The sequence below is a fragment of the Ambystoma mexicanum genome, chromosome 12 (assembly GCF_040938575.1).
Source record: "Ambystoma mexicanum isolate Mex_15411 chromosome 12, UKY_AmexF1_1, whole genome shotgun sequence".
NCBI classification, from domain to species: Eukaryota; Metazoa; Chordata; class Amphibia; order Caudata; family Ambystomatidae; genus Ambystoma; species Ambystoma mexicanum.
In genome coordinates this window covers 267,634,015-267,659,940 of record NC_090936.1, presented here as the reverse complement: position 1 = coordinate 267,659,940, position 25,926 = coordinate 267,634,015, and the positions used below count along the sequence as shown (strand labels likewise).

The window sequence follows — 25,926 nt, the reverse complement described above, 5'->3', positions numbered from 1 at the left end:
TGAATGTCTGGCTGGAGGATCACACTAAGTCAGACTCTAAACAACTCTGGGAAATAATCAATACGAGTTGTTAGCATTAAACCAAACTGGCTCACATAATTCTGGCCACGGCTAACAGTGCTAAATCAGCCCATAAGAAAAACGAGCTGGATGGTATACCTGGTAATGAGGTAGGAGAGGCACTGAGTTTTTGTGCATCATCTCAAGGATGTAATGATTTCTTGGAACAGGGGGCCCAAATAATGAACACCATTTGTGCTAAATATATCCCTTTGAGAACAAGTATTCCCAGGAGACCTTCTACAGCCTGGTATACTACAGAGCTCTGTCAGCTCAAAACAGAATATAAACATGAGGCGAACAGATGGTACTCCTCAAAACTGCACGAACACACCCTGCTAGGAAAAATAGCGCTGACTAATTATAAAAAAGCTATTTTCAGAGCAAAATCCAACTTCCTAACTAGAAGAATTACAGCTGCAGCAAACCACCCTCAAGAGCTATTTAAAGTAATTGCACACTTTGTCTATCCTTAGACCACGTAAATGGCCTGAATACTTTCTTCGTGGACAAAATCTCAAATATCCAGGACACTATTGGGTCCCAAAGGGTGTCAGAAAGTATGACCGCCCCAATCCCCCTCGACCCTTATGAATGAGACTATTGCCCCGCTGGAAGATGTAACCACTAGGACTTCCCCATTTACTTTTAAACAGGTATCAGAGGAGGACATTTGCAACCTTCTTCTAAAACTTAAACATACCAATAGTACACTTCTTTCTATCCCTGCATTTGTGGGCAAGCAAATTTTGATGGAGTTAACTCCCTTTCATTACGAAGTTCATCAATGCATCTTTCACGCAGGGGGTGGTTCCAGACCTCTTGAAATGATCAGTCATTTCCCCGATGCTGAAGAAGGCCAATCTTGATCCTGAGGATTATCAGAATGACCGCCGGGAAAAGTTCTGGAAAAGGTGGCCACATGTCAGTTCTAGAACTCTAAATGTAACAAACAATAGGGGAGCCCCTGTGTGCAAGTGAGAGTGGGGGCAAAGTATGTAGTATTTACAAAAACCGACAAAAGAGTACTCACACTCGAGACAGTCCTAGATTCTGTCCAACATTCAAGTTAAATCTCCATAGTAGTTTAAAGGCTAGTGTTTGCGAGGCAAATCACTAAGGATACACCAAGGAAGCAGTCTGAGAAATGCTAACCATAAATTTATTGTTAAAAGCACAGTTTTTTGAGATTTTACACAATTTCTAAAACAAAAGATAAGTAGAATAGAGGAATTGAACAAATAAAGAAAAACAGAACATTCATCACAAATACATCAAGTGCAAAAGAAGGGATAACATATTAATCACATCAAGATAAAACAATTATTACAGGCTACCCGTAGTTCCTGCAACATAAGGCCTTCCAGGGTGTATAAAAAATTACCCTGGTAGGTATGCAAAAAGAATATTATTTTAGCTGAGTTTGTATATAACGTGTAGGAAAGAATCAAAAGTTCGTTCCTAAAGGGAACAACATATATATAAATCACGTTTCGACATGCCAAACTGGCATCAGTAGTCAGAGCCTTCCTCAGGGCAGGATGGAGGTGAGTTGATAGTGTCACCCCAGTATAGATTAAAGAACGGAGTGCAGTCCGTAGAGGCTACTTTTCCAGACCTATTGAACTTCATACGCTGTGTAACAATGCAGCCAAGTAGAAAGAAAAAGGCAGAGCACACCTGGGTCACGCTTCTGAAAATGCTTGGTAGTGAAATACTCCGGGTAAAACTTGTCCGAAGGGCTGGGTGGAGAGGAAAACACGTCCGTCTTAGGTAAATAAAGATGGAGTCAGTAGTCACCAAGGGTGCTATAATGAGCAAGCACACCCATCCAGTATATGAAAGTAGAAAACAGCAGAGGTTGGATTTGTCTGTTCAAAATCCCCGTGGAAAGGAAGCCACGTTCTGCTAACTCGGTTCACTGAGTTGAAGCCAGAGGACAGAATGCCTCGTCATGCTGGGGTGAAATGGCTGACCGAAGGTCCTGTTCGAGACTGGCAGCTGTGATAGATTAGCGCCGGCTTGTTGGATACGAGGGGGTTGTCACGGTAACTCCGGTCCTCATCAAGTTCTAGAACTCTGTCTAAGTCAAGGGTCTTCTTCACCCTCTACAATCTGGTTTCCGACCCAGATTTGGTACGGAGACCGCATTGGTGGAGATATGGGACAAGTTGTTACAGCCAGGAGATGAAGGTAAACCATCCCTGCTTGTGATACTCGACCTACCCGCAGCATTTGATACAGTGGACCATGGCATTCTGTTCGATCGCCTAAAAAATATAGGGAATGTGAACACATGTGCCATTAACTGGTTTGTTTTATTCCTGGCAGGCTGCGAACAGCGGGTACAGGTGGGAGGTTTAATTTCTGAAATTCTTGCACAATGTTCTGGTGTACAGGTGTACCACTTTCTCCCCTCTTATTTAACATCTATCTTTGCCCACTAATGGACATGTTTGAAAAACATCGTCTCAAGTTCCACTCATATGCTGATACACAGCTGTACATCAGACTTGATGATGTAGAAGATGCCCTCGTCAGAGTGGGCAGGTGTCTAGAAGAAATAGGGGTATGGATGGCACAAAATTGGCTACAGCTCAATCATAAGAAACCAGAGGACGTTCTTTTTAAACCCCTACTGGATGGGAGCAATAGACCGCCACCACCCCAGTTTCTGGGTTCCACACTTAATTATGCATTGAGGGTCAAAAACCTGGGATGTATCTGGCAGAGCGATTTGAGCTGTGCTGGTCAAGTGTCAGCTAAAGTGCAGTCAGTCTTTTATAATATTTGGTTGTTGCGACAGATGCTTCCTTATGTACCTGAGACTGACTGTGCAGTGTTTGTTGGAGCTTTAGTCAATTCCAAATTGGATTATTGTAATGGGCTCCTTGCTGGTGTCCCGGCCAAAAAGATCTATCACCTACAAAAGGCACAAAATGCAGGCGTCAGACTAGTGTTTGGGGCTCGTAAAAACAACATAACTTCAGGCCTCAGCCGCTCCCTGCATTGGCTAGCGGTAGAGGATTGTGTACATTTAAAGATCAGCTGTCTGGTGTTTAAATGCATTAATGGCCTTGCACCAAGCTATTTAGGGGTTAGCTTAATCTATACTGTGCTTACCGGGCCCTAAGGTCGGAAACAGACTGCTGCTCATCTCATTATACAAAGGACAAAATGTGTCAAGAGGCGATTGCATAGTCTCAGTTGCTGGACCCTGACTGTGGAATAGCGTCCCTTTGAACTTAAAGGGGGTCAACTCCTTTCTGGCATTCCAAGCAGGCCTTAAGACCTATCTTTTTAAATAACTGCTTCTCTTCCTCATCATCGCTATACTACTATTGGGTGACTGATTTCTGCACTCTGTTATATTTCCATCTGCGTCAGGATTCGATTTAGTTTGTGGTGTGCGCATTACCAATAACTCAAATCAAATCACTATTACCCCAGGGGGAAGGGGTGCGCACCAAGGGGAAGAGGGTATGGAGGTGCATATGGAAGAGGTTTTGGTGGGACGGCACCATGATTTGGAAGTTTTGGAGCAGTGTTGGTCATGAGGGAAGATCAGGCATTATGCATGGGAGTGTAGGAGTAGAGGGGCAATGACCGAAGGATGGCAGCAACCCAGCCTAAAAGGGGGGCCTGTATTTCTCCCACAAAATTCTGCACAGACAAGGCAAGAGCAGGGCACATTTCAATACACGCAACAGCAACCATTTCCACACGCAACCGCAGATGCACCAAACCACAGCAGCAGACAACCGAGATGCAGAAGCCACAAGCACAACAACAATCTTTGAATCCATTACAATGCAAATACAATAGTCTGGACAGTGGGACAGGAATATATTTCCACAAACTCCAGTACCCATGACGGGGAGTAAAAAAAACCTTCAGAGCAACAGGGTGGAGCCCACAGAGAAGCTTGATATGTCCAGTGCTATCATTAACTCCCGACCTGGAAGAGGAACCCTGGGTGGAGGTGACAATAGGGGATAGGATGTTTTCTTTTTTGGCTGACAACGGAGCGACAGATCTTGTGTCAGGGAAGGAGGGGTTCCACTGTCACAAATAACGATCGATTTACAAGGGTTTGATGGGGATATGACAACGGTTCCATTCACAGAAGAGCTACGTATAACAGTAAGAGAGGATACAATGGCTGAGCCACTGCTGTATTCTCAAAAGACATCGTTCAACATATCGGGAAGAGACCTGATGAGGAAATTACACATGACAATTTCATTCACTGAGGAAGGGATTATATGTTCAACACCAGTTATTTATGATGCAAATGCAAGCATGTTACGGATATAAAGCATTACAAGGGATGCCCTTAAATTCGGAAGTATTCCTTTATGTGATACAGGTATTGTTAGGATATTCTTCCACGACTACGGAATAAATTGTTACGAATACCCACAGAGTTTTTGTTTAGAGGAGAGTAGCCATGGATGTGGCAGAAGGGAAAGTCATAACAATACATTTAGATGCAGCAGTGGTGCGAGAGGTGTGAGAAACCAAAGGGTGTCTCAACCGGTAGTCCTCTAGAACTTGTCATTCAGATGGCCAGGATACAGCCATCGCTTTTGAATCCAGTTCCTGGGGGTGGACCAGTGCAGGTGGATCACCTGGGTGGCAGGTCTTCGGGGAGTAGGGATGAAGCAGCTGATGGCGAGCCACGGTATTGCCCCCTTTTTTGTTCATCTACCCCATCCTATTTTAAAGGATTTTCCGAAGTACCAACTCCTCATCCCCCCTTTTTACACAAACACTGGGCTGAGGAAGAGGGTGACAGAGTAACCAAACTAACTCTCTCGCATCGTACTGGACATGTCCCGTTAATCAGGTCAGGCAAAGTCAGGCACTTTACACTAAGTGTATACACCTGATACCAGTTGGCTCTCCTCAGACAAATAAAAGGCAACACCTAAAGACACACACTGAGCAAAGAGGAACACAAGTACGAGAAGAACTTCTGGGACAAAGGCACACCCGCTGGAGCAGAGCAACATATCAAGGGAAGAGAGCAGTGGGCTGAAAACCCCAAAGCTTCCCTATTGGAGGACGTTACCTCCGACAGACCGCGAAAGACACATGGAGAAGGCCACATCCCACAAGTGAAGATTGCATTGTGTTTCAAGGATGCCAGTGACCCTCACAAGTAAACGGCAGAGCTGGGGAGCCGAGGCCAAGCCTGTGGTACTAACCTTGACTCGTGAATTGGAAATAACAAACCAAGAAAGAAGCACACACAGCCGGTGATTTGGCAAGTGACCAGCAAGTTTTAAAGAGAATGAAGTAGCAACATTATATCACAAGCGAAGGCTGCACTCGTGTGGATAAGAAGTTAAACTTTGAAGTAAAAGGCAGCTGTGAGATCAGCGATACCAATTAACTGAGCGGTCGGGCAAAAGGCACTTCCTAATTCGAAAGTCTTTGTGAAAGGTGCATTGTTTGAAGTTATAAAGCTAACAAACAGCAAAGGCGAAATAAGTAAGAGTAAATGTGAACTTTGAGTCGAAGCGGTCCTGCAGTGGTTTGTAAAGAGAGCCATGCACATTCGAAAGTCTTCGTCATACGAAAGGGGTCTGAGCCCGATTGAGGGAGACCCAAATTACAATGAGCTTGGGGAAGGGAGCCCCCCCTTGCAAGTTTGTGTTGAACTGTGACGTGGGAGGTCTCAGCCTGACAGAGGGGGACATTTTTTGAACTTTACATTTGAAAATAATTTTGAAAGTCAAGAAAGAGACTTAAGCGTGGAAGGCCAAGTGGGCCTCAATCCACAGTTTGGAACTGCTTAGAGTGTTAGAAACGGAGCCAGAGTGTGTCATCCTGCTACAAGGACAACCTTACTTTGTTAGGTTTAACGTGAGGAGGAGAGCTGGTTCAACCACCTTTATTCTTTGGAACACTGATTGCTCCCTTGCATACATTTACACTTTTTGTACAAGAGATGGGGCAGGCATTATGTTTGTGTTAGCATAGGCCATTTTGATTTGATTGACTCCACTAGGAATGTTTATCGTTTGATGGTCGAGACTACTCGCATCTTAGTTAGAAGGCAAAATAGGAGTTTCTCCAACACAACATTTTCAATAAAGGTTTTACAAATTGTATCCATTGTGTCAGTGTCATACTTATGATACTTACAGAAGACAGTAGTGTTACACGGAACATAGGAGGAAGGTGTTAACTTGTGCACAGCCATAGCACTGGAGTCAGCAGAGCGATTGTGCAACATGACAGATGAGCTATTCAAAGAAAGTGATACAGATGAAGTGATTTTTGAAATTTCTATTCCATACGAATTGTAAATACAGTACATGGAAATACCTCAGATAATACAGTTAGATAGAAAGGTACCATCTTTCTTGCAAAGCTATCTGGCAAATGCACCAAGGATTCTATGCTCTAGCGGGCCCATTCGAGGTAGGTCTGCTGAAAAGGAATTGGAGCAGTACGAATAAAATTGAAGGAGGGAGCAAGTTTACCCTGAGTGAAGGCAGACAAAGGCATTTATGAAACGATTGCTGCATTGATGCAAGAGGGTATTATTGTGCCACCTGAAACCCAAAGTAACACAGTAATGTACCCAGCAAAAAAAGGAGGGTCTCAGAGAATTATAAGATATACAGGCCTTAAACAATATTGTGGAAGCAGAATTCACAGTTGTACTCAACCCAGCTACAATTCTGTGTACCATATCGCCTAATGCCACACATTTTACAGTGATTGACCTAAAAAAAAGGGTTTCTTTTCCGTTCCATTGCACATACTCAAAATCTTACAGCGTTTACGGATCGCAGGATCAGACTCCAACACACAAGGCTCCCAATGCGAGTCCCCCCAGTCTCTTCAATAGAGTGCTACAGATAGACTTAATGAATGTACAAACACTGAGTACGATTATACAGTACGTTGAGGATTTGCTAGTGTGCAGCAACACAGAGGAATAGTGCAGGACAGATTCTGTTAACGTTATTAACAGTATTATCTGAGAGAGGATACAAAGTGGACAAAGAGAAACTGCAGTACTGCCAGGAAGAAGTATTATATTTGGGCCAGATAATATTAAAGGAAGGGAGGAGGGTGATGCCTGACAGAGCAGAAGCAATTGCAAAAACACTCCGCACAGAGACAGTGAAAGAATTACAACAATTTCTGGGTCTTTGACTACTGCACACATGTTCAGGTCCCTTTTAGAAGGTGTGAAGGAAGCACAGAAAGAAAAGAGCCTGATAATGTGGAAAGAGAAGATCAATGTATTTGAGGCCCTGAAACAAGCAATAAGTCCAGCCCATGTGATAGGCATACCAGATTACAAGGACGATTTTTACTTATTCTCACATTCAAATGAAGGGCACAAACCCATGACATATTACAGTGAGATCTTCGATACAGTGATGAGAGGATATGTTCCATGTGAACAAGCACTGGCTGCAGCAGCCTTTTCAATTGAGAAATCTGCAATAACGATGGGCTGTGTATTAACATTGTATGTGGAACATGCCCGGTTTGCTGTTCTTGAAAAACCAATGTCCATGCTCACTACACAGCCATAATATCCAATCCATCAATACACATTGCTAGATGTTGCACGATGAATCCTGGAGATTCATTGCTGAACCAGTAGAAGGAGGAGAATGGGTTCATGACTTTTCTACATACACAGACACACATGATGACGTACCCCCAGTAAAGGAAACAAAGCTAGAGGGGGAGAGGTGGTGTTTTGTTGACCGTTAATCGATGATGGATCAGAGTACTGGATTGTGGCATTTGGGAGCAGCGGTGTAAAGGAGAAAGGGCGATGATTTGGACATTGTGACAAGCATCAAATTACCAGCACAATTTTCTGCGCACGCAGTCGAGTTTGTGGCTATATTAGCATTCGAAGAGCATGAGGACAAGAGAGTGTTGATATATTCTGACTCGGCCTATTTGACATCTACAGAACACTCAGGACTGTCACAGTGGAGAAGGAACAAGTTACTTACCTGTAACTGTTGTTCTCCAGCATGGGTCTGGCATGGATTCACATGCTCATGAATATTCCCCGTCGTCAGGCCGGGAATCCTCGGTACAGAAAAAAATCAGTATCAGTTTTGTTTCTGATCTGTCTTTCTTAGTAGTAACCCATCACTGGTCTCTGGGTCATACTGCCCCCAGCCAATGACTGCCCTCTCCCTAAGCCCCGCCTCCGGCAGCCATCCTCAGATTTGGTAGCACGTAAAGTGGCAGTATCACCAAGTGAAGAGCCACAGAGGGGTAGGCAGGAGGCTTCGCATGTGAATCCATGCCAGACCCATGCTGGAGAACAACAGTTACAGGTAAGTAACTTGTTCCTTCTCCAGCATGGGGTCTGGCATGGATTCACAAGCTCATGAATAAGAGAATACATAGCAGTACACACATGCACAACCACGGGAGGTGGCAACAGGGTCAACATTAAGCAATACAACAACTCAACATTAAGCAACTCTTACCTCCTCCCCAGGCTCACTTAAGGCGAACAGGTTGCGCAGCACTGCTTGGCCGACCCTGGACTCCTCCCTGGAGTCCCGATCAACGCAGTAGAATCTTGTGAAGGTGTGCGCCGACCTCCATGTCGCAGCCCTGCAGATGTCCAGCAGGGGCACACCAGACAGGAACGCCGTGGTAGCAGCGATCGCTCTGGTCGAATAGGCTCTCGGACGGCCGGGCAGCTGTCGGTTTGCCAACCGGTGACAGTGCATGATGCAGCCGGAGAGTCACCTGGAAATGGAAGTCTTCGAGAGAGCCTTCCCTTGATTCACAGTCCCAAATTTCACAAACAGCTGTGACGTCTTCCGACAACTCTTTGTGCGGTCCACGTAGAACTTCAGCGCTCTAACTACATCCAGCGAGTGCAAAGTCCTCTCGGCCGGCGACGAAGGCGACGGGAAGAAAACTGGCAACGCCAAGGGCTTGTTGAGGTGGAAGTCTGACGGCACCTTGGGCATAAAGGATGGGTGTGTCCTCAGCACCACCCTCGTGTCATGAAAAGTCAAGTATGGAGGCTTGCAAGATAGGGCCTGGATCTCTCCCACTCGTCGTGCGGAGGTGATGGCCACGAGGAAAGCTGTCTTCCATGACAGGAACTTCAAAGGCGCCGAATGCATAGGCTTGAATGGGGCCCCCCATGAGCTTGGTCAGCACCACATTAAGCTCCCACGCCGGGGCAGGAGCCTTCACCGGCGGGAATGATCAGAATAGTCCCTTCATGAATTCTTTCACCAGGCGATGAGACCACAAGGACGCCAGACCCATCGTCCTTGTATATCGGGAGATTGCAGCCAGATGTATTTTGATGGAAGCGTGAGCCAGTCCAGCTTTGGCCAGCGACAGTAGGTACGGCAGTACTTGAGGGGCCGTAATCCACAGAGGGTTAATCTTCTGTGCACGGCACCAGACAGAGAACCTCTTCCATTTATGTCCGTAGCACTTGAGAGTTGAGGACGCCCTGGCCTTTGCAAGAACCTCTCTGCAGTCGGCCGGGATGTCGTACCCTCCATACGCTAGTGCTGCAGGAGCCAGGCCTGCAAGTTCAGCGACTCCGGGTTGTGGTGAAGAATGGCGCCTCCTTCTCTGGAGAGAAGGTCTGTGTCCGTCAGCAGCTTGACTGGTGGGGACGTTGACAAGTCCAGAAGGTCCGGGAACCAGATCTGTCTCGGCAACGCCGGTGCGACGAGGATCATCCTGCACTGGGACCTCTTGAGCTGGTTGATGAGCCGGAGCAGCAACGGCAGCAGAGGGAACGCATAAAGAAATAGGCCGTCCCAGGGGAACAAGAAAGCATCGCCCATGCTCCTCGGCGGGGGGAAACCTGCTGGCGAACCTCCGGCACTTGGAATTCGTCGCTGTCGTGAAGAGATCGATTTGGGGTTCGCCCCATCGTCAGAAGAGTCGATCCACTTGATCCTGGCGTAGTTCCCACTCGTGGCACGAGCGCAGCTCCCTGCTGAGTGAGTCGGCAATCGCGTTTTTTATTCTCGCCAGATGAAGAGGCACCAGAAACATCCCTTGGGCGACGGCCCAATGCCACAGATCCTGGGCTTCCTTGGATAGGGCCGGGGACCTGGTTCCGCCCTGCTTCCGGATGTAGAACATCGTGGTGGTGTTGTCGGTGAAGATCCTCACCACCTTGCCCTTGAGGGACAGAAGAAAGGACCTGAGGGCTCAGTACACCGCACGGAGCTCCAAGATGTTGATGTGGAGAGATTCCTCCTCCGGGAGCCAAAGGCCTCTCGTGTGAAGATCTCCGGAGTGTGCTCTCCAACCTTCCAGGGAGGCGTCCGTCGTCACCGTCACCTGGTGAGCTGGGGTCTGAAAGTCCGTGCCCACCGACCGATGGGAGCGGGTACCCCACTACCGGATCGCCTGACGGAACATCTCGTTGAGAGGCATCCTGTCCTCGAAGCTGCCCGTCGACTGGATGCAGCGGGCGTCGAGGAACTCCTGTAAGGGTCTCATCCGAAGCCTGCAAAGGCGCACCAGATAAATGCAGGAGGACATCATCCCAAAGAAGGACTTGATAGATCTTACCCTGGCCATGTCCGTGGCCAGCAGACGCTGCACCTTGCCCAGAATGGTCCTGGTCCTTTCCTCCGACGGCGAGGCCAGCCGCGCCACTGTGTCGAGCTTGGCTCCCAGAAACAGGGCGACTTGCGACGGAACCAGGTGGGATTTTGGAAAGTTGATGGAGAATCCCAGGCCCGTGAGCAGTTCGACGGTCTTCGCAGAGTGCTCCACGGCGAGCTCCCTTGTCCTTCCCCGGATGAGCCAGTCGTCCAGGTAGGGGTAGACGTGGATCCCCCTGTAGGCGCAGCCGCGCCGCCACCGGTGCGAGGCACTTGGTGAACACCCTGGTGCCGACTTCAATCCGAACTGGAGGGCCTTGAACTGGTAGTGCCGCCCTTGGACCACGAACCTGAGGAACTTTCGGTGTCTTTTTAGAATGGGGATGTGGAAGTACGCATCCTCCAAGTCCAACGACGACAGGAAATCGCCCTCCGCCAGCTGTCCCAGCACATGCTGGAGGGTGACCATACAGAACTTCTGTGCCTTGATGTACTTGTTCAGTCATCGTAGGTCCAGGATGGGGCGCCATCCTCCTGTCTTCATTTTTACAAGGAAGTACCTTGAGTAAACTCCGGAGCCCCGAAGCCTCTTTGGGACGAGCTTGATGGCACCCTTCTTGAGCATCGCCCTTACTTCCAACAGTAGTTGAGGGACGTGATTTTCCTTTCTGGCCACGGGTGCAACGCAAGGGCAGTTCTTCTGAAGCTCGAGGGCGTGCCCTTGGGCCAGGGCGTCCAGCACCCAACGGTCGGTGGAGATGGACTCCCACACGCTGACGAACCTCGCCAGCCGGCCTCCCACCGGGGTGCTTCGGCGGGGGCCCGACCCCACGGTCGGTTCAATCTTGTTTGGAGGCCGCCTTGCCTCCTTGACCTCCTGGTCGACGACGACGGGCACCACCTGACTTGCCGCGTCCCCTGTAGGCTTCCTGGGATGAAGATCTTGCCGCCTGGTGGTAAGTGGAGGAGCTACTGACGGATCCCTTGGAGGCACCTTGTCTGCCTCCGGAGCTCCGAAAGGACGGCCGTCGTTGTTGGAGCACTCCCAGTGCCCGGGCAGTCTCTGTGTCTGCCTTGATGGCCTGAAGGGACTCATCAACCGCCTTCCCAAACAGGTTGTTCCCGTCGAAGGGCATGTCCAAAACCTTGGTTTGTACGTCCTGGCGGAAATCCGTGGCCTTGAGCCATCCTCGTGGTCTCAAGCAAACACTGTTGCCCAACTGACGGAAACCGGTGTCGGCGATGTCCGTTGACACCGTGATGGCGTGGTCCGAAGCAATCTCCCCCTCCTGTAGGATTTCAAGGGCCTCAGCCCTTTTGGCATCCGGAAGGAAGTCTAACAGAGGGGCGATCTTGAACCACAACTCCCTGTCGTAGCGGGCTACGATAGCCAGGGCGTTGGCCGCCTTGATAGTCGTCGCTGCGGATGAGATGATCCGTCGTCCCATCGTGCCCAACTTCCTGCCCTCGCCGTCCGGCGGGGAAGTTGATGTCGAGGCCAATGCCCCCCCAGCTTTCTTCTTTGCCGCCACCGAGACGACCAAATCCGGGGTAGGTTGTGCCCGAAGGCACAAGGGGGCAGCGTCGGGGACCCGGTACTTCTTCTCGTACTGGTCCCTCTTTGCCGGCGCCGTGGCAGGGTTCTTGAGGAGGGCAAGCCCCTCATCCCAGATGTCATCAAGAAGCGGTACGACGAGTACCGTCTTCCTTTTAGCCCCGCGCCGTTGGTAAAGGAACCCTTCTTTCTTCTTTTCTTCTGGGCAGAGCTGAAAAAGCTTGGATGCCCTGGAAATCATGGCATGAAAGGATCCAATCTCGTCGGGCGGGGACGCCCGAGCAGGGGGCGACGGGGGACACGTCCCGTCGTCGCCTCCATCGTCATCTGGTACCTGTCGTAGCCGTGTCCATGCCTGCATCATCCCCGTGGGTAGTAGACCGGGGGGAAGGCAGAGCAGGCCGCAGAGGTGGCCTATGATGCGTCCTCCTCCTCTTATGCGGTGGACTCTCCGAAGGTCCTGGTTCCGGTTCCCCCGTCGGGTCTGGCTCAGGTACCTCCGTCGGGGGAAGGGGCAACCTTGTCCTTATCTCCGAGCATAAGGACTGAATCGCTGACAAAATGGCCGCCGAGGTGTCCTGCGGTGCCAGAAACGACAGGCGCGAGGGCTCTTGAGGAGCCTTGTCGGCGATACCGTTGCTCTCGTCGTCGCCCTCGTCGGGATCCCTCCCGATGGGCTGGGCCTCTTCCACGACTTTGATGAACTCTTCTTCAGAGGTCGTGTCTGTATCCACGATGGCCACCAGCCCCTCCCCCACCTTTTCCAATGAGGACTTCGTGGGGGTCTTCTCAAAGGGCCTGAAAGACGACTCCCTCCGCGGTGGCAGGGAGACTCTGGGTCCTGAGGGCGCCTCCACTGGTGTAGCCTCCACAAGCTAAGCCAGGGCGGCGGCGACGTCCTCAATCGAGGTCTTAGCAGGGTGAATTAAGGCCATCGTCACCTTCTGGACGCCTGGGGCCTTCACCTTGGGGGGAGGGTCCGAGCCTCGCTCCCCCTCTGCCGGAATCTTCGAGATCGACCGGGGCCTCTCCAGAAGCTTCGCCGGGTTCTCGGACTTCCTCTTACCCGAGCCAGAGCGTTGGCTCGTGGTTGATGGCGCCGGGGAGGGTGGGCCCTGCCTGGCAGCCAAGGAGCCCGACCGTTCGACGCTCCCGGTGCCCGCGGACTTGCGGTGCTTAGCCTTTTGTTGGGCCCCCGTCGCCGGGGCACCCTCACAGGACTTAGAAGACGGCTCGGACTTCTTCTTCTTCTTCTTCTCGCCTGACGGGCTCTTCCCTTCCAGCCAGTTAGCGAGACGGAGGTGGCGATCCGCCATGGTCCGCTCCGACATGTTCCCACAAAAAGCACAGTCCTTCTCCTTGTGCGTCTTGTCCTCATGGAGACAGTAGAGGCATAACGAATGCTCGTCCTCCTTGAAAACATTCTGAAGCTGGCATCCAGGGCAGGTCCTGAACAGCTTCCCGGGCGTCGAGCTTCCTTTCTCCTGGGCCATGTCCGGGGTAGGCCTCGGAACTTCTGGAATCCTCCAAAAGCGTAACTCGATGAAATCTTCACCCTTGAGGGGCGTAGAAAACTCTGAAACGGATCCCCGTTGATCGGATGTAGAAACGGTGGAGCTTGAGGCTCTATTTAACCGAAAAATGAGAAAAAATCTCCTGAAAAAGCACGAAAACGGAGCAAAAGCTCGAGAGCTACAGCACGAGGACTCCCAACACTTGAGCGTGCAGTAAAAATCTGAGGATGGCTGTCGGAGGCGGGGCTTAGGGAGAGGGCAGTCATTGGCTGGGGGCAGTACGACGCAGAGATCAGCGATTGGTTACTAAGAAAGACAGATCAGAAACAAAACTGATACTGATTTTTTTCTATACCGAGGATTCCCGGCCTGACGACGGGGAATATTCATGAGCATGTGAATCCATGCCACACCCCATGCTGGAGAAGTAGGGGATTCCAGTGTGCAGACAGCACACCAGTACAGCATGCCCCATTATTAGGAAGATTACTAGATGCACTGGCATATCTCATGGTGGCTGCTGTGGTGAAGTGCACAGCCCACACTAGGGGCACAGATTTAATTTCCTGTGATAACAAAGCAGCAGATACAGAAACAAATAGGGCAGCTTATTTCCCACAAGTAGCGGAGATAACAATTGCCCCACACAAAATGATGCTCAACACGAAGATGGAAAAAAGGCTATAATGCATTATCATTGAAAAAAAAGATCTGGAAATTAGGCCTTTCTGGCCCACATTGGAGCTACTAAGATAACAGAGGATACAGCTTTCTTGTGTTTCCATAATTTCACATTGAACATCACAATGGTAGGAAAAGTAGTTAAACATCATGAAATAATTTATCAACAATGCATTTCCCAGAGACCTTCAGTATAGTAGCCCAGATGTGCAAGACTGGCATTTTTATGTAGTTCTATGGTGAACTTTCTACATACACAAGAAAAACTTCAAGAGATAGAATAACACTTTTCATGTAAATGTATGAATGCTCAAATGCTTTACGGGGGGCTACTGAAAGCATCTAGAACACATCTGGCATCAAAGATTTGAAGGCTCTCGGGGGGTGGGGGGGTCAAGAACCTGGTGCTTACATGCTTCTTAATGGATTCACATTGTGTTGCATTCTATAAGACTCATCTTTTCCTGAAGGTTTGTTAGAAATGATTGAAGGGCCAGATGTATTTCTCTGAATTCCATGTAATTAACTAAGTAGTTTCCAAAAGTGTAAGAGACCCTTAATGAGAACAAGCAAGGGTAAATAGCCTGTTGTATATGTTTTGCCAACTCATACATGACAACAGTAATGCCAGATGCACGTATCTGCCTTGTTGTGCCATAGATGAGAAGACATATCGACTTTGATGCCTTCTGAGCGGGCACCATGCCATTGAACAGGTTGTATGCTCTTTTTGGCTCCCACTAGAGGGGCACACATTCCTTTGGGCATATTTTTGGCAAATGTCAAGACAATCGCAGCTACACACAAAAGTATTATGCGTAATCCAGACATGGGTATCACATCAGCCACACCTCAGTGATGTCTGACGAGTACTAATGTTACTGGGGTTGCTCTTGATACTGTTGTTCAGAGGAGAACAGACTACAATCTTAGCACTCGGCTGCATTTGTAGGCAGACTGGTATGAAAACAGAAAGCTAAAACACCATTAGTGAAATTGCTTGATGGCTTCGGTGAAACTAAAGGCTCTTGCAATAGTTACTAATTTAGAATACTTGAAAGTCCTACAAGAACTACGGATAGGTTTAAGAACTCTGACGCTTGGATGGAATTAACATCACAAAGTGCATGCATGCATATAGATTAACTCTGCATAGCGCACACGGTTTCTTTTTAGATTAACTGTATGGCTGTTTCATTAAGATGAGATGTGTGATGAATGAGTGCTGCTTTATATTTTCTCTTTTTATGTGAAGGATATACGGTTTGTGACTGGCCATGTACAATTGTTATTTTAGTACATACCCTCCTTTACTCAGGCATTGACTGCTCTATATATGCTCCATTTAAAAAGAATACATGCTGTGTTAATAGAAAGAACTTCTTTAACACATTTTGGTGTTGCATTATGTAACCAAGAGAGAGCGTAAACTTACTTCATAGTAGCATATCTTATACATATAATCTAGGGAGTTTCTCTGTTCATTAGATACCTGCATGATCCCCATTAGGTCTAGATTTAAATCTCTGGGGCATCCACCTTAATTCTTTGCATATCTGTAGCACTCATGCAGCTGTGTCATTTGCAATCCGGTATGGGTTGTCAGGGAAATGTAATTGGGCATCAAGCCTAAGAGGGAGTCCACTATTAATTCTGAAGCATGCTCCTGACTAAAACATGAATGTGTTCTTCAGGAATGTCTCTTCAGATTGGAAACCCCATCAACAACTTGTCTAACATTACAATCAAATAGTACTGAACTCAGGGGTTTTGGACTTAATCTTAATTCAAGCAGAGCCCCAATTTAAAGGTTATTGATGTTAGCCTAAAGAAATATGCTCACCTTGTTGAAAGAAGGGAATGTTTAACAGCCAGACATCACTGGTGCAAGTAGACTACCACCACTAAGAGGTGTTTTGAGAACACCCAGATGAATAAGACATGATGCTGATTTGGTCATACAGAATTAAAAGACCTATCCAAACCAAGGTTGTAGAGCCTTGCCCATCATTGGGATCTAGTCCTTTAAATAGGTCTTTGTAGATCATACTGGTCCACATTATTAAAACTCCAACATGACCTGCATCAAAGGAGTAGCAATATGGTTTCTGTGGATATTATTGTAGGGTATGAATCACTTAAAAATCAACTGTCCATGTGGCCCCCGATCTACACAGTTTTACAGAAGTGTGATATCTGCAAGTGTATTGCAATTATAGATTGTTCACACAATCTCCCAAAAACCCAAGCACAATCAATTTTCCAGATAGCTAATAATATAGCTATCACAGAATAATACCTCACACCCAGCCAATCACAATCATTTAAGGACTGGTAAAGCAAAAACGTTTACTCCTTGCGAGCCACTTTGTTAAGAAATTTTCCTAACAAATCAATAATAATAAAGTTGAAATGTCCAGATTACATTACAAAAGTGAAACACGCAGTAAAGGAAGGAAACACTATTCTGACACTGAAGCTTAACCACCCAATAGGTCGAAAAATCAAGCAAAGGTTCAGCGATTCCATAAATGATTAAACGGCTTGGACTGAGTTAACTTAAAATGAAAATGCACAGCTAAGGTAAGGGCCTAATCTCTCAAGTCCCTACCTTAATACAGCAGTTCCTTTATTGTTGGTCCAAGGTTTGGAACATAAAGCAATGGTATTTTTTAAGTTATCACATGAGGGCACTCACATAGAAGTGTTATTTTATCAAAGTTGCGAAATTAACTCAATGTTTCTAACATGGAAGGCCTAACCAAATATTAGAAAATTTAGTATTTATTTTTTCATTCCATTATTTGTGGACATTTATGTTATTTTCACTGAAAGTGGACCTCATTATCTATAAAACAGTTTTCCTTTCACTCGGTTTGACTTTTAGGCCCATCAGTATACTGTATTCTCTGCAGAAATACATAATATACAGTTATAGCACACAAAACGGGAGCATTGCAGCCATACACACCACCTCACTAATGATACCTAGTAATGCAGAAACACATGTCTGGGGTTGTTGATGGGACTCTTGTTCAAAGGAGAATTGCTACGATTTTTGTTGCTGGACAGTGCTTGTGGTGTGACCAACTGATATGCAAATGGTTATATCTCCTCTAGAAAAGATACAGTGAGCTAAAACATGGCTGGAGCACGAACCATAGAACAGGTCACTTAGGCGTATTTGTTCTCAGTTGAGGCGCTCCTACATTTTTGCCAAACAGAATATTATCAAGATTAACCACTTACTATTCACCATCTCTCATGACAAAAGGCATCCTTCCTGAGAGCAAACAGCACTAAAATGTTTCTCTCTAGTGACAACTAGAGTACTTACTTTGGCAAGATGAGTCCTATGTCTTCGGTCAAGGGTCACATCTGCCCTCTGCAGTGCTGATGTAACATCCGATCTGTAGGGCCGATGAGGTGAAAACGTCTGATAAGCAGCAATGGAACCATGTGAAGGAGATGTAGGAATAGACTGGAAAGCCTGGTCAGAAATATTAATCATCGTTTTTGGGCTGTTTAGAGAGCTATGCCTTTTCAGGGTGGTTTGCTTTTGGTAAAACTGACGCTGCTGCCACTCGTAGAGCTGCCACATTGTGTCGTCTCTGATTGACCTCCGTTTTTCATCACCTGCACCAGTCATTGGTCCCATTGTCCGATCATACGCTGAGCCAGTCATGCTGCAAATGCTCTCAGGCCTGTTTTTGAGGTTTCTTGGCAAAGTTCTGTAGCCTTCTGGGTAACGAGGCATGACCTGAGCTCTGTGGCTTGGCATATTTCTTGGCAGCGTCTGATAGGAAGTTACACTGCAAAAAGAAAGTTTGTTTTAACCATGCTATATACTGTATAGAAAGTGCTTTAAGCAAACAGTATTGGTTATTATATAAGCCATTACAATTAAAATGAAGACTGTTGCCAAAAATAATGAATGTGTACAAAACACAATATGCTGCTTAACCTCGAGCCAAGCAGAGTTTTAATATAATTTCTAAATAATACATTTAAGATGAGTAATAAATCATGTTAACACTAAATATTCTAGTTAACTTGACACAGTTGGAAAGGAGTACTATGAACGGGTAGAATCCGGCAAAAACAATCTCAAACATTTAAATAATACATGTAGCTACCAAGAAAACATTTTAGAAAGGTGATCAGGCAAGCTTCAAATTCCCATTCATCTACATCCATATCAAAACCTTTATTTAAATACTTAATAAGGGGCATTTGCATAAAGACATTGAAGGGCCACTTCAAAGTATATTTTATTCTATGACATAGAAGGAATCGGCAACAGTAACTTGCAGAACAGCAACATACGTGTAAATGTACCTTGATGGGGGTGCTCACGAGCTTGCGACCAAGATGGACGCAAAGCTCCGAGCTCTGTGTTTGGGTGATAAGGAGAGGAGGCTGTGAGCTGCTATGGTCAACCTTCATGTGTGCTACTTGGTTGGGACGGTTGTGCGTCGCAGAGGAGACTGTGGCGTTGCAATCCTGAACAATTCCTGAGCTGGCATCGGCCAGCACTGGCACCCTGTGTGGCGGCTGGAGGACCTGTGTGAGAGCCGCAATGGTGAAGAGTCCACAGCTGAGTGATCGCTGCTGGCGACTGGGTACGGGAGGCCCATTGACAATTTGGAGGGGCTGACTGGAGGGGAGTGCGGACCGCCTGTAACAGGGTGCACAGGTGCCGTAATGACCTGTGGTGGGTCTGCCAGTGGTGTCTTTGTGAGTGCCAGCACATCGATACCAGATGCAGGGACTAGAGCTGTGTTTTTTTCCTGCTGATGCAGGATTCTGGTCTATTGTCACTGGCTGTGATCCCCATTGACCGCTCACTCCTGTCTGTGGTCCTTGTGCTGACTGTACACATCTACTCCTGTTATTGCATATGCACTCCGTTCCTACGTCATTGGTGGGGGCGTAATGCTGCTTGGCCTGCTAACTGTGCTGACTGTGAGCGCTGCTATTCTTAGCCATCACCAACATATAGCTTTGGATGAGACCCCAAGCTGCTGTTTGTTACACTGCAGACTATTGCAGGAAGTGGGTTGAGGCAGAGTCTTGTGGTTTCACATGACAAAGGGGAACAAGCGCCAATCTTGGCTCCCGTTTATACAAAAAGATAGTTTATGCATAAGAATCAAGCTGCAGCCAATGAACCAGAAGTTGTCACATCAGAGGCAGCGGGAATGGAGAGGGGGGGAGCTGCGGAACGATCCAACCTTGGTCACAGCGCCAGCTGGCCCCTCTCCTGACCGGGCCATTGTACTGGGCCAGATGGCGCAGGAGCGGATTGATAAAGAGAGTGGCCGTATCTCTGAGGCAGAACATAGGATTGGGACCCTTAAAGATGCCAGTGCGGAGGTATGTCAGGCGGTGTGTACGCTGCATCGAGAGGTGAAAGTCATTAAGGACAAGAATGAGAATTTGGAGACAAGATCACGTAGGAATTACATTTGTGTGGTGGGGATCCCAGAGTCAGTTCCCCCGCAAAATATGTAAGTCTTTATGGAGGAGTTTATCAAGGCGGTGCTATGGACCCTCTGCTATCGTCTCAGTTTTTGATAGAGAGAGCACACTGAGTTTCTGCGCATGTGCCTAAAATGGGTCAGAACGCCCACCCTGTCATCGTGCAACAGAGATCCTGTTCTTCACAGAGCAGGTGAACTGGGGCGACCATCAGTATATAGACACCAGGGTCTCCTATCTGGATTTCACCCGGGTTGTTCAGAAAGCAAGAATATCCTTCATGGCGGCGAAGCGTTTCCTTCGAAGGCGTGGCCTTCAATATTTGATGCTATATCCGTTTAGACTCAGTTGCGCATAATAGTAAAACTCTTTTTTTGCAGATCCAACAGAGGTCCCCAAATACCTGGCACCCTCCCCCAAGGCTGACTATTTGGGGGGCGGTGGGTGCCGACTCATTTGTTGTTGGGTGGCCCTGTGGGCATTTTTCTGTCTTGAAGAGGTAGATTGTTGGGGCACATGACCCTGCCGGAGGTCTGCTTTGCCTACTGCACATGATGATCTTAAGATGTGTTGACCGGTCTCCCCGTGATTTGCAATCTCTGGTCGTCTATACCAATTACAAGAATGTAACAGACCAGTCCATAAGTTGATCGATTTCTGTGCTGTTAGAGGCCTCCTCTTCTTTGAGCCCTTCATTGGTCTGGTTGCCAAGTACGACGCCCCTGGGAGGAAGGATAGCTCAGGGGCAACGTGTTTGTCCTGGCAGCAAGACAAAGCAGCGCAACACAGGTTGGAATCCCGATCCCACACCTGGAAACCACTCGCTGGTATTAAGTGCATTATAGAAAGAACAATTATAGGGTTCCATGTGTTAATAGCCCCGCAAAAATATTACGATACAAAAATATTGCCATATTTTTGCAGTGATATGGAGCCATGGACCCTGCGGGGGACCCCCCACCAACCCCTGCATTATTTTTAAATGTGCGGGGGACACCCCACAACCCCCGCTCCCACAAATTATCCCCCCAAAAAATATCACCTATGGCGAGACAAACAACCATATGTACGGCAATATTTTTGGTGGGGATAATATGTAGGGATACCAATTATAGTTACCCAGTTGTCGTGGAGGGTATTTTGTTGTTGGGTACGTTATTTCGCTGTGAGTTGGGTTTTGGCAGTGTGGGTGGGGGGAAAATTGAGTTTTGTGGGAAGTTGGGGTTATTATTGAAATAGCTCACGGTCTGAAAAAGTATGTATAAAGCTGCTGAGTATGAATGAGTCTGGGCTCAATGCGAGTGGCGGGTGTGATCAATTAGAGATGATCATCCCAAAGAACCTCGTCTGGACCCCTTCTCTTTTGGCTAGGGAAAGGCATTCGCTAGCTGATCCTGGCCTTGGGGGTGGTGTTCTGTGGGAGGATCACATGGGAGGGGATTTGGGTCAGAAGGAATGAGGGTACCCTTTGAATAATGTCCCTAATGATCACGCATTATTAATGGCTTATTATAACATTATTATGAAGATTTTGAGGTAAAAACAACAAAGAATGGCTCTTAGTACTGAGACGAGGAAGAGGAGTACAGAGTTACTAAACAATCATGAACCGTCTAGTGGTTGTATTGACCCACACCTGAGCAGGACCTTTAAAAATGTAAAGACTGGTCATTGGAGAGCAGGAGAAGCAGCAGAAGCAGCACAGGGATGCAGACACCGGTGCCACCGCTTTGCTGAGAGCGGGACATCATACTGAAACTAGGGCAGAGGTTGACGAACCCAGCTGACTTGCGGGAGAGAGAAGCACTCCATGTCCTGTATATCGCACCGGTGTACTCCTTTCACATGAGCGTGTGTGGACAGCTGGAAGCTGACTGAAGCTGTCAAACAAAAATCAAGTCCTGATGAGTCTCGAAGCACCCAAAGCACAAGCAGTGAGTCAGAAAGAGATACCAGTGAGTTTGCCAATCCAGGTGACCCCCGAAGTAGATCGCTGTGTTAGAAGTACATTTTGAAGACCAAACTTTTAAACAAATGGGCACAACTCTCCAGGTGAGAAAAGTTGAAAAAGAGAATATTTCAACCCACATTGCCCAAGCCAAAAGGGGGCAATAATTAAACAAAGTGAATGTTATTTCCCCAATGAGAAATGTCCAAGAGGAGAATATTGTAACCCACATTACCAAAGCCAACAAAGGGGATACAAGTTTCCTAAAGAAGGTTGGGGACATTATAATCTGCATTGTCAAAGCCAAAGACTATGAAGGCTATTTGAAAGTAGCAATCCCAACATAATACAAAACATGGGAGAAAGCCGTAAACCATTGCCACCAGCCAAAAGGTTTTGTAAAATGTAATCAGAGATGGCAGGAGAAAAGCCCTCTTTGTAAAAAGGATCAAGGGGTGAAAAGTATAACCTGCATTGGCGGTGGTAAACTAATCAATGTGAGAATCATTGTAATTGTGGCAAATTAGAATTGTGAACGAAGTTGTAAACCCAAGGTATTGATAATTGTGGAAGAAGGTGTAACCCCATGGTATTGCAAGTCAAAACACATGATCAAGAAGTAGTTGTTGGTTCAACTTTCCTCATTAACGATTTAATTTGCGAAAGTGTGGAACAAACCTCACAAAGTACAGTTTTTCATAGTAGGAGTTTTTATCCTGGCAGGTGAGTAAACCAGGAAAGGGACATATAGTGGTTAGTCCTAGCAGGCAAGTGGACCATGAAGATGATGATGATTTGAAGTACTGTAAATGTGGAAGAAGGTCATGGTGGAAAAGAAGCGACAATTCCAATACTGTCTATTGATGAACTGTTGCATAACCATCCTGACTAAAATATATATTTGTGAATGAAAGAGCCTGACTAATGTGTTACTTATGAAGAAGAAAAGTGATCTGGGTATCAGAGAAATAATAATTATCTTGACTATAATCTTGTGGTGTGAAGACGACTTTTTGGTTTATCAAGCAGAAGGTTGTGGAAACTTTAACAATTACCTTAAAAATTGAGAAATTCTTTTAGAAACTAAAACAGAAACTTTGCCAAGTGAAGTACATATGGAATGAAAATAACTATGCTATACCTGAAGTGGAACTTGGCTATTGAACAGAAACGTCTATACCTTCAACACTGGTTTGAAATATCCTGAATTTATTCAGGGGAAGGGGATTCAACCCTGGTTACAAGGATTTATGTTTAGGATTCTTATGTTTGAATATATATGTTATTTTCTGAAGTTTTAATAACCAAATAATTCTGTATCATTCTGTGTATATATGAATGTGAGGGACAGATAATTTTAGTCATTAGGTCATTTTCCTTTAGTCTTAGTTTAATAGTAGGGAAATCCTTGATAGGTTAGGAAAAGATCGCCTTTATTATTTACCTAGCTGTTGCCTGCGGCTTTGCTCGCATGAATTTTGGGATTTGGTACAATAGTGGTTCTCTCTTCAGGTGCTAGGATTACCAGAGAGTTAGGCGATCTCACTCTGGAACAGGCCACATAAAACTGCCCATGTGAGAAATAGTCTTCCCTTAGGTCAATCCCTGCTACCTTTATAAAGTCTGCCCCTGAGATTTGATGATGATCATGGCGAAACAAATCTTTAAGGGGAACTGAAGTCTCTTAAATTCAAACAGATAAACTGATGGTACAAGAATTATTCATGGTATGAACACGGACCCCCCCCCCTGGCCAGTTCCCTCATCACTGTAGCCTCACATCTCAGTGGAGACCTTTCACTCGCAATCTAGTGCCATTACAGAGTTAGGTGGGTTGGGGTTCCGCAATATCATCACAGGTAATCCCACTTTGAGAAGAGGTTTGTGTTTGGGAAGAACAGGAGGATTTAAAGTGTTCAAGAACTCAACAGGGTTGTGGAATGTGCCATACCTTTGAACCACTGAGTTTTCAGATTTATACTCCACTTGAACTCCTCCGAAAGAATAAATAAGTATTTTATTGATTAAGACAGCCATGCTTTTCGTTGGCGTTAAAATGGCACGCTCACATAACCATTCTGTAGATTTATCCATTACATTTTTTATGTCCGGGTACAATTTGGATTTGAGGTCTGCTAAGGAATTGACAACTGTGCCTAGGGCAGAAGGGATTACAATTTTGCTCTCAAATACGGGATACTCTTACCAATTTTAACAAGCAGTTTGGAAACTTACTTTGTTATGAAGATTTTAAATGTGAATTTTTACTTTTCTAACACCTTCGGTTTTTGAGATATGGGTATCCTTCAAATCCCCCCCCCACCTCTCTTTTCCACCTCCCTTAACTGGATTTTCGGAAAATGGTAAAACATGCGTTTCTCTATTTTTGAAGAAGAATTAATGATATATGATCTGGCAGAGGGGGAACAGAGGGAAGACCGACAACGATCCTACTAGGCCAGGTGTCATTCAAGATCGCGCAAGTGGATGGGAGGGGGAAGGGACAGTGCAGTACGTGGGATAATAGAATAAATAACAAGTCAAAGTACAGCCAGCAAGGGTAAGTGCAGTACATACCAATTCTCATGATTCTACCATCTTTGGTTATTGACATATAGTTATCCTCATAAACGGCCCGTCCCCCTTTTCACCCTCTTAGGGACAGAATTTCCTAAATTCCTTCTGTAGTGGGTGCCTATCTCATGAAAACAATGCACCATCCAAAGTTCACATTCCTAGGTTAAACGGTTTGAGCTGGGCATTGATGAGTCAGTCAGGACGACTACTTTTATATATAAAGATAAAATGTCTATTTGTAAGAAAGCTCAACCTACTTGTCTGCCTCACATTTCCAACCTCTCAGATATGGAGAGCTCGCCTTGTGTATCCTGTTTTTTCGCAACTCTGGAAATGATTGATATTTTGAGTTGCAATGTCAGGGGATTGAACTACCCGTGTAAGGAGCACCAGGTGTGAGCTACTGTGAAAGGCATGGTGCTAAAATAATTTTGCTGCAAGAAACCCACTTAGTAGAAGACTCCAATGAAGCAAGGCCTGGGGCAGTAATAGGGTTTACACTTCATTCTTTATTTGTTCCAGAGGTGAGGAGACACTGATCTACAAGTCATTACGGTTCAGGCTCCTGGAGCAGGCCGCCGACCCGGAGGGCAGATTTGTCCTGGTCTCAGGTCTTTTGGCCTGTAGGCCTGTTACAATTTCAATATATACGGAATCAATATAGATGATCCAGATTGTTACTTACTCCTTCTGCATAGAAGTTATAAATATGTTGATTTTAACCTTATTTGGGTGGGTGACGAATACAATTCTGGACATTGAGAGGGAGGTGTGCCGGTGATTCCAGGCCTCTTTCCCAGGCAGCCCGTGCGGTTGCGCAGTGTATGACTGATCTGGGTTTGCCTGATGTCCGGCGGACGTTGCACCCTGAAGATCGAGAGTACTAATCGTCTGAGCATGACAGGATCTCCCGAATCGATTACGTCCCTGCGGTACCGTTGCTGGTTAGGAGGACTAAATATAGCGAGATTTTCCCTAGGATGCTCTTGTATCACTCCCCAATGAAGTGGTTGATTCTTTTGGACCAGAGCATGCTCCCACAGCCGTTTTGGAGGTTTAAGGTGTCAGCTCTGCACAACGTAGTATTCCGCTGTGAGATCTCTGAAATTCTGTTGACTTTTGCCTGGGGTTATCTGGTGACTATGCATTAGGCATGAAGGGGGTGGTGGTCTGCAATTCGGACGCGGGATGTGAAGGTGGTGTCCGACCCAGACCAGATTCTCATAACTTTTCAGGCATTTTACGAACAGCTGTATGCTGCTCGTGAGCAGGCTAGCCCGGAATTCAGAGCTTAGTATCTGCATGATACATCAATGCCCAGGCTGGGTTGGGACGCTCTCGATTCACTAGCTTCCCCTATTTCTGGCCACAAAATGGCTGTGGTAAAAGCACTACCTTCCTCGAAAGCCCTAGGCACAGATGGCATAACTAACAAGTTCTATAAGGAATATGGACCCATCATTGTTATTCACATGGTGAGAATGCGATTCTGTCGGGACCGCTCCCTCC

The 25,926-nt window shown here is 46.6% G+C and overlaps 1 protein-coding gene across 16 annotated transcripts in view; it reads right to left on the bottom strand.

Moving 5' to 3' along the window:
* Nucleotides 1-25,926, bottom strand: part of PLEKHA5 (pleckstrin homology domain containing A5) — a 1,790,419-nt gene that overhangs the window by 481,290 nt on the left and 1,283,203 nt on the right. For all 16 annotated transcript variants that reach the window (XM_069628398.1, XM_069628397.1, XM_069628399.1 and 13 more), the window contains one exon: nucleotides 17,749-18,223. In XM_069628398.1, coding sequence (XP_069484499.1) covers nucleotides 17,749-18,223 — 475 coding nt within the window. The remainder of the gene's footprint in view (nucleotides 1-17,748; nucleotides 18,224-25,926) is intronic.